The sequence below is a fragment of the Hemibagrus wyckioides genome, linkage group LG21 (assembly GCF_019097595.1).
Source record: "Hemibagrus wyckioides isolate EC202008001 linkage group LG21, SWU_Hwy_1.0, whole genome shotgun sequence".
Taxonomy (NCBI): Eukaryota; Metazoa; Chordata; class Actinopteri; order Siluriformes; family Bagridae; genus Hemibagrus; species Hemibagrus wyckioides.
This window is the reverse complement of record NC_080730.1, coordinates 20,778,735-20,791,234: the sequence shown is the minus strand read 5'-3', so window position 1 is coordinate 20,791,234 and position 12,500 is coordinate 20,778,735. Positions and strand designations below refer to the sequence as shown.

General features: G+C 46.7%; 2 protein-coding genes across 4 annotated transcripts in view; both read left to right on the top strand.

The window, feature by feature from the left end:
- sdhb (succinate dehydrogenase complex, subunit B, iron sulfur (Ip)) overlaps positions 1-4,515 on the top strand; it is a 25,860-nt gene extending 21,345 nt beyond the window's left edge. The window contains exon 8 of the mRNA XM_058372966.1: positions 4,119-4,515. Within this exon, the coding sequence (XP_058228949.1) occupies positions 4,119-4,199 (81 nt within the window). The 3' untranslated portion in view covers positions 4,200-4,515. The remainder of the gene's footprint in view (positions 1-4,118) is intronic.
- An 821-nt stretch (positions 4,516-5,336) lies between these two features.
- On the top strand, positions 5,337-11,143 carry mfap2 (microfibril associated protein 2). Of its 3 annotated transcripts, none has more exons than XM_058372978.1 (9): positions 5,337-5,429; positions 7,746-7,811; positions 7,895-7,948; positions 8,122-8,133; positions 8,256-8,294; positions 8,836-8,877; positions 9,676-9,763; positions 9,864-9,937; positions 10,185-11,143. In XM_058372978.1, the coding sequence occupies exons 2-9, from the start codon at positions 7,775-7,777 to the stop codon at positions 10,286-10,288; spliced, it is 450 nt and encodes a 149-aa protein (XP_058228961.1). In that variant the 5' UTR covers positions 5,337-5,429; positions 7,746-7,774; the 3' UTR covers positions 10,289-11,143. The 3 variants fall into 3 exon arrangements, with proteins under 3 accessions (XP_058228961.1, XP_058228959.1, XP_058228962.1); XM_058372976.1 differs by having other exon boundaries at positions 8,083-8,133; XM_058372979.1 differs by lacking the exon at positions 8,122-8,133.
- The last annotated feature ends 1,357 nt before the right edge of the window (positions 11,144-12,500 follow it).

Sequence of the window (12,500 nt, the reverse complement as noted above, 5' to 3'; positions counted from 1 at the left end):
CACTCACTCGCTCACACACACTCACTCACTCACTCACTCACTCACACACACTCACTCACACTCACTCACTCGCTCACTCACACTCACTCACTCACACTCACTCACTCGCTCACACACTCACTCACTCACTCACACTCACTCACTCACTCACACTCACTCGCTCACACTCACTCACTCACTCACTCGCTCACACTCACTCACTCACACTCACTCGCTCACACTCACTCACTCACACTCACTCGCTCACACTCACTCGCTCACACACTCACTCACACTCACTCACTCGCTCACACACACTCTCGCTCACACTCGCTCACACTCACTCACACTCGCTCACTCACACTCGCTCACACTCACTCGCTCACACTCACTCACACTCGCTCACACACACTCACACTCACTCACACACTCTCACTCACTCACACTCACTCACTCGCTCACTCACACTCACTCACTCACTCGCTCACACACTCACTCACTCACTCACTCACACTCACTCGCTCACACTCACTCACACTCACTCACTCGCTCACTCACACTCACTCACTCACACTCACTCACTCGCTCACACACTCACTCACTCACTCGCTCACACTCACTCGCTCACACTCACTCACACTCACTCGCTCACACTCACTCACACTCACTCGCTCACACTCACTCGCTCACTCACTCACTCACACTCACTCGCTCACACTCACTCACTCACACTCACTCGCTCACACACACTCACACTCACTCACTCACTCACACTCACTCACTCGCTCACACACACACACTCACTCACTCACTCACTCGCTCACACTCGCTCACACTCGCTCACACACACTCGCTCACACTCGCTCACACTCACTCACTCACACTCACACTCACTCACTCACTCACACTCACTCACTCGCTCACACACACTCACACTCACTCGCACTCGCTTACTCTCACTCACACTCTCACTCACACTCACTCACTCACTCACACTCACTCACTCACACTCACTCACTCACTCACTCACACTCACACTCACTCGCACTCGCTTACTCTCACTCACACTCTCACTCACACTCACTCACTCACTCACACTCACTCACTCACACTCGCTCACACTCGCTCACACACACTCACTCACACTCACTCACTCACTCACTCACACTCACTCACTCACTCACACTCACTCACACTCGCTCACACACACTCGCTCACACTCGCTCACACTCACACACTCACTCACACACTCACACTCACTCACTCACTCACACTCACTCACTCGCTCACACACACTCACACTCACTCACACTCGCTTACTCTCACTCACACTCTCACTCACACTCACTCACTCACTCACACTCACTCACTCACACTCACTCACACTCGCTCACACTCGCTCACACACACTCACTCACACTCACTCACTCACACTCACTCACACTCACTCACTCACTCACACTCACTCGCTCACACACACACTCACTCACTCACTCACACTCACTCACTCGCTCACTCACTCACTCACTCACACTCACTCGCTCACACACACACTCACTCACTCACTCACACTCACTCACTCGCTCACACACTCACACTCACTCACTCACTCGCTCACACACACTCACACTCGCTCACTCACACTCACACTCTCACACTCACTCACACTCACACACACTCACTCACTCACTCACTCACTCACACACTCACTCACTCACTCACACTCACTCGCTCACACACACTCACTCACTCACTCACTCACACACACTCACTCACACTCACTCACTCGCTCACTCACACACACTCACTCACACTCACTCACTCGCTCACTCACACTCACTCACTCACACTCACTCACTCGCTCACACACTCACTCACTCACTCACACTCACTCACTCACTCACACTCACTCACTCACTCACACTCACTCACTCGCTCACACTCACTCACTCACACTCACTCGCTCACACTCACTCGCTCACACACTCACTCACACACACTCTCGCTCACACTCGCTCACACTCACTCACACTCGCTCACTCACACTCGCTCACACTCACTCGCTCACACTCACTCACACTCGCTCACACACACTCACACTCACTCACACACTCTCACTCACTCACACTCACTCACTCGCTCACTCACACTCACTCACTCACTCGCTCACACACTCACTCACTCACTCACACTCACTCGCTCACACTCACTCACACTCACTCACTCGCTCACTCACACTCACTCACTCACACTCACTCACTCGCTCACACACTCACTCACTCACTCGCTCACACTCACTCGCTCACACTCACTCACACTCACTCGCTCACACTCACTCACACTCACTCACTCACACTCACACTCACTCACTCACTCACTCACACTCACTCACTCACTCACACACACTCACTCACACACACTCACACTCACTCACTCACTCACACTCACTCACTCATACTCACTCACTCACTCACACTCACTCACTCACTCACACTCACTCACTCACTCACACTCACTCACTCACTCACACTCACTCACACTCACTCACTCACTCACATTCACTCACTCACACTCACACCCACACACTCACACTCTCACACACACTCACTCACACTCACTCACACTCGCTCACTCACACTCGCTCACACTCACTCGCTCACACTCACTCACACTCGCTCACACACACTCACACTCACTCACACACTCTCACTCACTCACACTCACTCACTCGCTCACTCACACTCACTCACTCACTCGCTCACACACTCACTCACTCACTCACACTCACTCGCTCACACTCACTCACACTCACTCACTCGCTCACTCACACTCACTCACTCACACTCACTCACTCGCTCACACACTCACTCACTCACTCGCTCACACTCACTCGCTCACACTCACTCACACTCACTCGCTCACACTCACTCACACTCACTCGCTCACACTCACTCGCTCACTCACTCACTCACTCACTCGCTCACACTCACTCACTCACACTCACTCGCTCACACACACTCACACTCACTCACTCACTCACACTCACTCACTCGCTCACACACACACACTCACTCACTCACACTCACTCGCTCACACTCGCTCACACTCGCTCACACACACTCGCTCACACTCGCTCACACTCACTCACTCACACTCACACTCACTCACTCACTCACTCACACTCACTCACTCGCTCACACACACTCACACTCACTCACACTCGCTTACTCTCACTCACACTCTCACTCACACTCACTCACTCACACTCACTCACTCACACTCACTCACTCACTCACTCACACTCACTCACACTCGCTCACACTCGCTCACACACACTCACTCACACTCACTCACTCACACTCACTCACACTCACTCACACTCGCTCACACTCGCTCACACACACTCGCTCACACTCGCTCACACTCACTCACTCACTCACACTCACTCACTCGCTCACACACACTCACACTCACTCACACTCGCTTACTCTCACTCACACTCTCACTCACACTCACTCACTCACTCACACTCACTCACTCACACTCACTCACACTCGCTCACACACACTCACTCACACTCACTCACTCACACTCACTCGCTCACACACACACTCACTCACTCACACTCACTCACTCGCTCACTCACTCACTCACACTCACTCGCTCACACACACTCACTCACTCACTCACTCACACTCACTCACTCGCTCACACACTCACACTCACTCACTCACTCGCTCACACACACTCACACTCGCTCACTCACACTCACACTCTCACACTCACTCACACTCACTCACTCACACTCACTCACACTCACTCACACACACTCACTCACACACTCACTCACACTCACTCACTCATTCACTCACTCACACTGCACCGTTCAGATCTGCAATCTGGTGGTCAGGTCTTTTGTTAATTCTCTCTAACAGCAGCACTGACAGTAGAGCAGCTACACATCACACCTTTATATTAATGCACTCGTTTCCATAGTAACCATTCATTCAGATGGTGAAGTGTCCTGTAAGTAGATGTGGGTTTGTGTTACAGGAAACAGAAAACATGTACAAAGTTGTGAAATATGTCATGTATGAGTACTTAAAGTGTGTGTGTGTGTGTGTGTGTGTGCGCTGCAGGGTCTAAATCCTGGGAAGGCCATCGCTGAGATTAAGAAGATGATGGCGACATATAAAGAGAAGGCGTCGGCCACTGTGTGATGCCGGTGAACTGAATGCACTCAGAGAAATCTGATTGGTCACTTCATGGCCTTGACTTCCTGCTTCTTCATCTGCACACTACACACACACCCTCACACTCCTCACAGTATTGATACATGACAGAGTTTAACCCATGCTGCATTCTTTCATCTGTTACAGGACCTATGAAGAAACAGTGTGTGTGTGGGTGTGTACAGGTGTGTGTGAGAGAGTATGGTGGGCTGAGGTTGGGTGTGGTCCAGTCTAACATATAATATTAAAACACTTGTATCTATGAGCTGTGTTGAATATATGTGTAATAAATGTGGGAAGTCCACACCGCTGCAGTGGCTTGGGTTTATTTTCTCGTGCAGTTCAGCCACAAGAGGGCAGTAGAGACTGATCACGCCATTGAGCGGCTCATGTTAGAACATTAGTTCAACAAACACATCAGAGCTGAAGAATTTCCTGTTCGCCTCAAGATCTAATGGAGATGTTCGCTTAAAGTCGTTTTATTTTAAAATGTCAAAAGCTTCAGCAATACACTTCACTTATTTTGGATCATTTGTGATGTAAAGACGTCGGCTATTGTGAGGCCTAACCTTACTAACTAACTGTCACATGATCACAGACCTCCGCTTGGAATAAAACACTGACCAGGCCCTGCAGTGTACTGAAATGTAGTTTACTTCTACATTTTTATTTTAATTCTCTGCTCTGGTCACTGTGAAACCCTTTGTATAGAAAACTCTAGACCTGAAAGACACCTCTAAAACAGAATCCAGAGAAAAAGTGCTGCAGTGATCAGACCCTGGTGACCACTGACCAGCTGATGTCTCCTGATTTCAGTAATAGTTCGAGTCTCAGAGTTTACGTTTTTGAATCAGTTGATTAATTAATGATCTGCTTCCTGTCATTAGTGTGTAATAACACGTGAAGACAGGAGGATTAATATATAGATGATTACAGATACTGGGTGTTTGTAAACTGAGGGAAAACTCCAATGGTTTCTTTTTCTAAAATAAATTAAAAAATAAAATTCTTCATTCCCAGAATAAAGCAAAGCTGCAGTAAACGAGGACGCGTGCAAATTGTTCAACATTTAACAAAAACAAAGGGGGAAACTTTCTGGCTGTGGGGGAGAGGGGGCGGGGCCAGAAGCCGAAGCCAGTGGGCGGGGCTTGTGTTTGTCAATCACAGGCTACCGGAGCCGCAGAGAGCAGGGAGAACTCGGCAGAAGTTGACTGGAAGGTAAGAGCTCTGAATCCGAGCCACTTGACTTTAAAACGCTTTAAAAAGCTGCACTTAGTGTGTGTGAAGGTGTGTGAGGGAGGCAGCGCGTGCCACCGGAGCTCCGCGTGCACATCTCTGTCTAAATCATCCAGAAAGAAGGGGCAAATTCTTCAACCCCCTAAAAGTACTCTTTCCCGGTTCAGGAGCGCTTATAATGCGTGGTTCGACTTTTTCCTCCGCATGCACTGAACTGAAATAGAGAGTTTAAAAGTGTTTTTTGATGAGTGAGATGTGTCACGTGACCGCCTGTAACGTCCTGGTGAGAGATGAATGGTGAAGTAGGTTTAGTTTATTACAGAACAGTGTGCGGTGAATCGGTCCGTCCGGTTAATCGCGATTTTACTGTCCGATATTAACACCTACAGCCTGGAAATGGTGGAAAAGTAAAGACAAAGTAAATGGACTGGGGCAAATATAATGAGGTAGTACTTTGTGTGTGTGTGTGTGTGTGTGTATGTGGGAGGTGATGCTCCTCTCCAGGGGACTGAATAAATGCTCAAAGCCAAATGACAGTACAATAGAGAGGAGGCAGCCAAGACCAATAGACTCTGTGTGTGTGTGTGTTGGTCTGATGGGCATTAGTGTCATCCTCTTAAGGAGATTTTAGATAAATGAAAGTTTGAGATCTTTGTGGATTAATGTTCATAATGTAGAGAAGACTTATGTGTGTGTGTGTGTGTGTGTGTGTGTGTTGGGGGAGGGGGCAGTGAGACCGAGGGGGACAGATGGGGGGGGTCGTAATGGTTCCCAGATGTGGCTGTGTGTGCATGTGGTTTCCAATAGCCGCTATAATACACTACAGGAATGTGTGGCCTCACACACACACACACACACACTCTGATAGCAGTCTGATTAATGATGATATGGATTAATGGAAGCTCTAAACCATAAAATTGTCTTTATTATCCTTCATGTTTTCTAAATGAAAAGCCAAACTTTAAAGTAAACGTTTTTGTTTTTTATATTTGGTCTCAGAACAAGTTAGTGAGTTGTTTCAGCTGAGAAGTGAAGGAACAGTTTAAACGACAACAAGCTAAAAGATAAAGCCAGTGGAGTTTGAGATAAATAATACTATTGGTTCTCCTCTTTAATCTTATTTATCTCTAATTGGTTTTAATTAATTAATCATTCCATTGATTAACTTGTATGCAGCTCTTTGTTTATGACGATTAAATCTGATCTGAGATCTGTGTTACCGTAACGAATCGAGTGAACACGGCTTTCATCTGATCCCAGAGCAGCAGCGGCGACACTGCGGCAGTTTAATGACCTCATCATCACAGCTTTAACACTGATCTGGGATCAGACCTAATCCCTGAAACTCATCTCACACAATCATCAGCAGCCGTCTTTAATTTCACTCTGTTTGTTTCGGAAACAATGATGCTGGATATACCACACATACACACACACACACACACACACATGTGGTTTTGGCTCACTGTACTTCACTGCACTCATTCAACCTGGCAACTCTCATCTCATTACAGTGGAGACACAAGGAGGAAAAAAGACAAAGAGCAAGTAGAGAAAGGAGGACAAGGGGAGAGAGAGGGAGAGGGAGAGGGAGCCAGAGGGAGAGAGAGAAAGAGAGAGAGAGAGGGAGAGAGCCAGAGGGAGAGAGAGAGAGAGAGAGGGAGAGAGCCAGAGGGAGGGGACAAGAGTCAGCTTTAGCGCTGGAATGCAGACCCTGCTTTCAGTTCTCATTTTCAGTTTTCGAAGAAAGATGGAGTGAAGGAGGAAAAGAGAAAAACAGAAAGAGGACAATGAGGTCACTTTTTTTCTCTCATTCTTCTTGTTCCTGGGGCAGAGAGAGGGAGGGAGAGAATGAAGTAAAAGCCCAAACTGTATGTGGACTGTTAAAATATCAAGAACTATCTGACAGTTTCCATGAAAGTGGGCGGAGTCTCTGGAGGGTGTGGCATGGTGACATCATGTCCCACATGGCATGCTGTTAACACTCTGACACACTATGTAGTGCACTAGTGTATGATTAGGACACAGCCATGGTGGGTTTTTGGGGTCTGTAATGATCGTGTCTGACCAATCAGTAGTCTTCACTATTTCTAGCTCCGCCCACATGTTCATTATCGGTTCTGTTAATTAGAGTGTAACTCGCTTACTACCAGGAAATGGGAGTCATGGATTTGTTCCTGAACCACAGGGTATAAGGTGGAAATCACTATAAAGTGCACTAGGGGAAGGGCAGAGGAGTGAGGAATGAAACCAGACCCGTGCAGGAGGAGTGATAAACTCTCTCTCTCTCTTTCACAGCGTGAGGAAGAGCAAGAGACGTCTGCACCATGAGAGCCTGTGTCCTCCTACTGCTGGGGCTGCCTGGTGAGTACACACACACACACACACACACACACACTCTCTCCTTCACAGTGACTCATTCTCTCTCTCTCTCTCTCTCTCTGTAGTCCTGATGGCACAGCAGACGTCTTACTTGGACTATGGAGATCCAGATCCATTTGGTAGTAATGATAACGATTATTATTATTATTATTATTATTGATGTGATCACTGCAGAACAAACTTAACAAACAAACTTAATTCAATTATAAACTCCTTCTTCTGTCACTTTTGATGTTATTGTAAATGTTAACAGGTATCTCACTGTGTGTGTGTGTGTGTGTGTGTGTTTCAGATTATGGCCACAGTAAGACCAGTGTTTTTATTCAGTTCTACACCACACACCACAAACACACTGACTTTTGTTCAGAATCCCATTGTAACTCTGACCTGTGTGGAAATGCTGTTTGTTTCTGTGTCCCTGTGCAGATCCAGAACTCGCACCACAGCAGCCAGCAGGACAGATCGGTACATACACACTCATACACACACACACACACATGCACACACGTATACACACACACACACACACGAATACACACACTCATACTCACACACAGAAATAAATGTAACTCCAACATTCTGTTGTGAATTACTACAGGCAGAATTCTGGGAGCTTTTTAATTCATTTTATCTGTCTGTCTGTCTGTCTGTCTGTCTGTCTGTCTATCTATCTATCTATCTATCTATCTATCTATCTATCTATCTATCTATCTATCTATCTCAGTCTGACTGTCTGTCTGTCTGTCTGTCTTGAAGACAGTATTAATTTTTAATAGATGTTTAACCCCTTCTTCTTCTTCTTCTTCTTCTTCTTCTTCAGTGGTGCTAATATTTACCATGAGCACAGTTACACATTACCGCAGTGTGATGTTAGAGGTAACTGGACAGACATCATGTTCAACATGGTCCAGTTGTTGTTAGAGAAACTCTCGTGCACACGACAGCAGCAGACTCGGTCCTGATGAGACGAGTTATTAACATGTTCATGTTGTGTTTTGGATTTCAGCAGTGGAACTTCAGACAGAACCCACAGAACCCGGACCACTGGGTGAGACAGAAACATGAATACACACTGATTACATCACACTCTTCATCTTCACAAACTGCTGCACTCGCGCACTAACACTGCGTGTGAACGCTGCGTGTGAACACTGCATCGTTCATTCGTGAGTCTATTCTTAGGGAGTCGACTCACATGAACCTTGTTTGTTTGTTGATTGATTCTGAATCAACAGTGATTCGTGTGTTTAGCTCTGCTGATTATTTTATAAAATGAAATCTAAAATAATATTGTGATGATTACTAAATGATAGCACATCATTTCTTAAAATAATTTCAGTCTTAAGAAGAACAATTAAAAAAAAAATCACAAACTTTGTATAATTTGTGGGAAAAAGAGAGCATCGGTTGCTCTGGGCTCGGAGTCTCACGATATTTCAGTAGACAGAGCTCTAAAGAAGTATAAGAAGATATCTTTAGCACATGTTTAATCATGTGGATAATCAACATTTTCACCATTACTTGTGTCCAGTGTGAGCAAACATTTTTTATGAGACTAATAGTAGAAGGATGGCGTGCTATGTTGGCGTGTTCAGTTAGGTTGATGCAGTTACTGCTCATCACCAGCAGAGGGAGACGGAGTGCTGTACAATTTTATTTTAAGTGACATGGACCTCAGTGTAATCACAGGTCGGGTCAGGAGTGTTAGGACATTGTGCTCACACGTTTAGTCCAGACATTACTGTGTCATAATATAGTCTGCACTTCAGTGCTTCAGGAATTATAATAATCATAATAATATATTATTAAATAAAGTAATATAGTGTGTGTGTGTGTGTGTGTTCAGACTGCCGTGAGGAAAAGTATCCCTGCACCAGACTCTACTCTGTCCACCAGCCGTGTAAACAATGCCTCAACAACATCTGTTTCTACAGGTGTGTACTCACACACACACACACACACACACAAATACACACACACACATATCTCTCTCTTTCACTCTGAGGTCATACTTAATGTGTGTGTGTGTGTTAGTCTTCGCAGGATGTATGTTATTAATAAGGAGATCTGTGAGAGGACTGTTTGTGCCCACGAGGAGCTGATCAAAGGTAAATACTCAGCAGATATGAAGTGTTTCTGTAGTGTTCTGTCTCTGAGTGTCTGAGTCTGTGAGTGTGTGTTACGTTTTCTGAACACACCAGGATTGGGGACTAATGACATGATGTGTGTAAACTCCCCCCCTCTCTGTCTCTCTCTCTCTATCTCTCTCACTCCCCCCATCTCTCTGTCTTTCTCTCTCTTTCCCTCTCTTTCTGTCTCTCTCTCACTCCCCCCCCCCCGTCTCCCTCTCTGTAGCTGACCTGTGTCGTGATCAGTTCCCACGCTGTGCTGTTGCTGCTCTGATTGGTCAGTGTGGCACACTTGGAGGCAACTGTGGAAAAAGCTGTGGAGGCTGTTAAAGACATGCACCTACATAGACACACACACACACACACACACACACACCTGAACAGATACTGTTAACTATAAGCTACAGACGTCCCTCACACTTGTAAACACCTGCTTGTTCGAGGGGAAACTCGTCTCAACTCACTGACTCCACACTCCTCATCATCATCACATCTTCCTCGTAAATCCTCCACACGTGTGTGTGTGTGCTTTTGCTAATGGTCAAGCTCACACCCGCGGCCGACTGTGTGTGTGTGTGTAGTAGAGAGGCGCTGATGCTGTATAAATATAGTGAAGTGTGTCTGATTCCTGTAACTGTGTGACTGGATGAATTTATCTAAACCTGTATTTACATTTATACTCCTCTTACAAATCCTTATGACTGTATGATGTCACTGGTGCTGTCGAACCCGGTGCTCCGGAGGATGATGGAGAGCACAGGAACAGCTGGAGGAACTTTATTTTTTAAAACTTGTTACTGTAAAACTGTATCACTTTGTACTGTTGTGTATTTTTGTTGTGTTATGTCTGTTGTTGAGCTTGGCATAAAGCTGTGTGTTTATATACTGATCCCCGATCAGATCTATACCCGATCTTCACCGCTCACTCCTTTACTAGAGCAACAAACAAGCAGTTTCAGTCTCTTGCTAATGAGGAATGCGCTACAGGACCTCCCTCCTGAGGCGTTAGAACTAGCTGATCATCATTAATGAGGTCAGCATCGTGCCATTAAAGAGAGAAAACATCATCGCCGTCATCATCATCAGCCAAAATCCTGGAACTGCTCAGGATTCAGGAAATCTGCTCAGCTTCTGCTCCGTCACAACGTGTACGTCTCTGCAGATAAGAACCTAATAAACACTTTATACCATGAAACAGGACTGATGTGTGATTTGTGTTGTCCACTGCTGAGAGACGCAGCCAGATGTTGGATGTCATGAGCAGTTTGACGATATTGCAGGAATGTAGGCGGTGCACTAGGGTTACAGCTCCGCCCCCTTTTAGAAACCGTCACTGATTTACTGAACATGGGGAAGATGTTGTGTGTCCCTACGGCAAACAGCTGTGAGAGATTATTCTTCCTAAAGCAGCGGTGCAGAAACCCCGAGCCTGCAGCAGCACCGATCCGGATGAAGACGACGGTGAAGGTGAAACAGGAACGTCAGGAGGATCCGAGATTCATTAGAAGAACATGTCCAGTTATTCCATCTTGACACTGGTTCACTGAGTTAATGTGTAATTAAATCTGGTTCTAGTGACTGAGCCGCAGAGACACACAGACCTCAGCACCTCCATCACACCTTCACACTGCTACAGGCACCACCTCAATGTTCTTAAATCCTAAATCAGAGCCTCTCACATTCCTCATATCAGCTTCAGCCCTGTAAGTGCAGTATCTCTGCAGACTGGTGTGATGAAGGTGATTACATTTTAAGTATGGTTCTGTGTTGTAGTGGTTAGAGTACCTGTCATGTATGCAGTGCAAAAAAGTTTGGGTTCAAATCTCCTTTTGGAACCTTTTAGACTAAAAGTTGAAGCAGTGCACACATAGGCCTGGGTTTATCTTCCTCCGTGGTGTAGGGGTTAGAGTGTGTATTACACTTGGGGTGTGTAAAGGTACATGATCAAGTCTAACTTTCGCCATCATTAAAAATAAAAGGCTTGTACACAGTGTACAGGTGTGATGGAGAGGCAGGTCACTGTGTGAGATTTGGTAGTGTAGTGGTTAGAGTGGCTGTCAGTAATATGGTGCATGGAGGCTTTGGTTCAAAGCTTTCTTTTGGCAGCTTTAAGAATAACAGGTGGCGCTGTAGGAGAATGCAGGTGTGATGGAGAGGAAGGTGTGTATGAGATTCCGTGGCTCAGTTGATTGAGACTGTGTGTGTGTGTGTGTGTGTGTGTGTGTGTGTGTGTGTGTGTGTGTGTGTGTGTGTGTGGGGCGCAGGAGATGAGCAACTTGAACCCCAGACAGAGCCCAAAACTCTGGGTCTAGGTGCCTCCCAGGAGGGGCGGGTGAAGGAGTAAGGGCGTGTCCTCCCAGGAGGGGCGGGTGAAGGAGTAAGGGCGTGTCCTCCCAGGAGGGGCGGGTGAAGGAGTAAGGGCGTGTCCGCCCAGGAGGGGCGGGTGAAGGAGTAAGGGCGTGTCCGCCCAGGAGGGGCGGGTGAAGGAGTAAGGGCGTGTCCGCCCAGGAGGGGCAAGGATTTTTATTTTGGAAAAAAATAT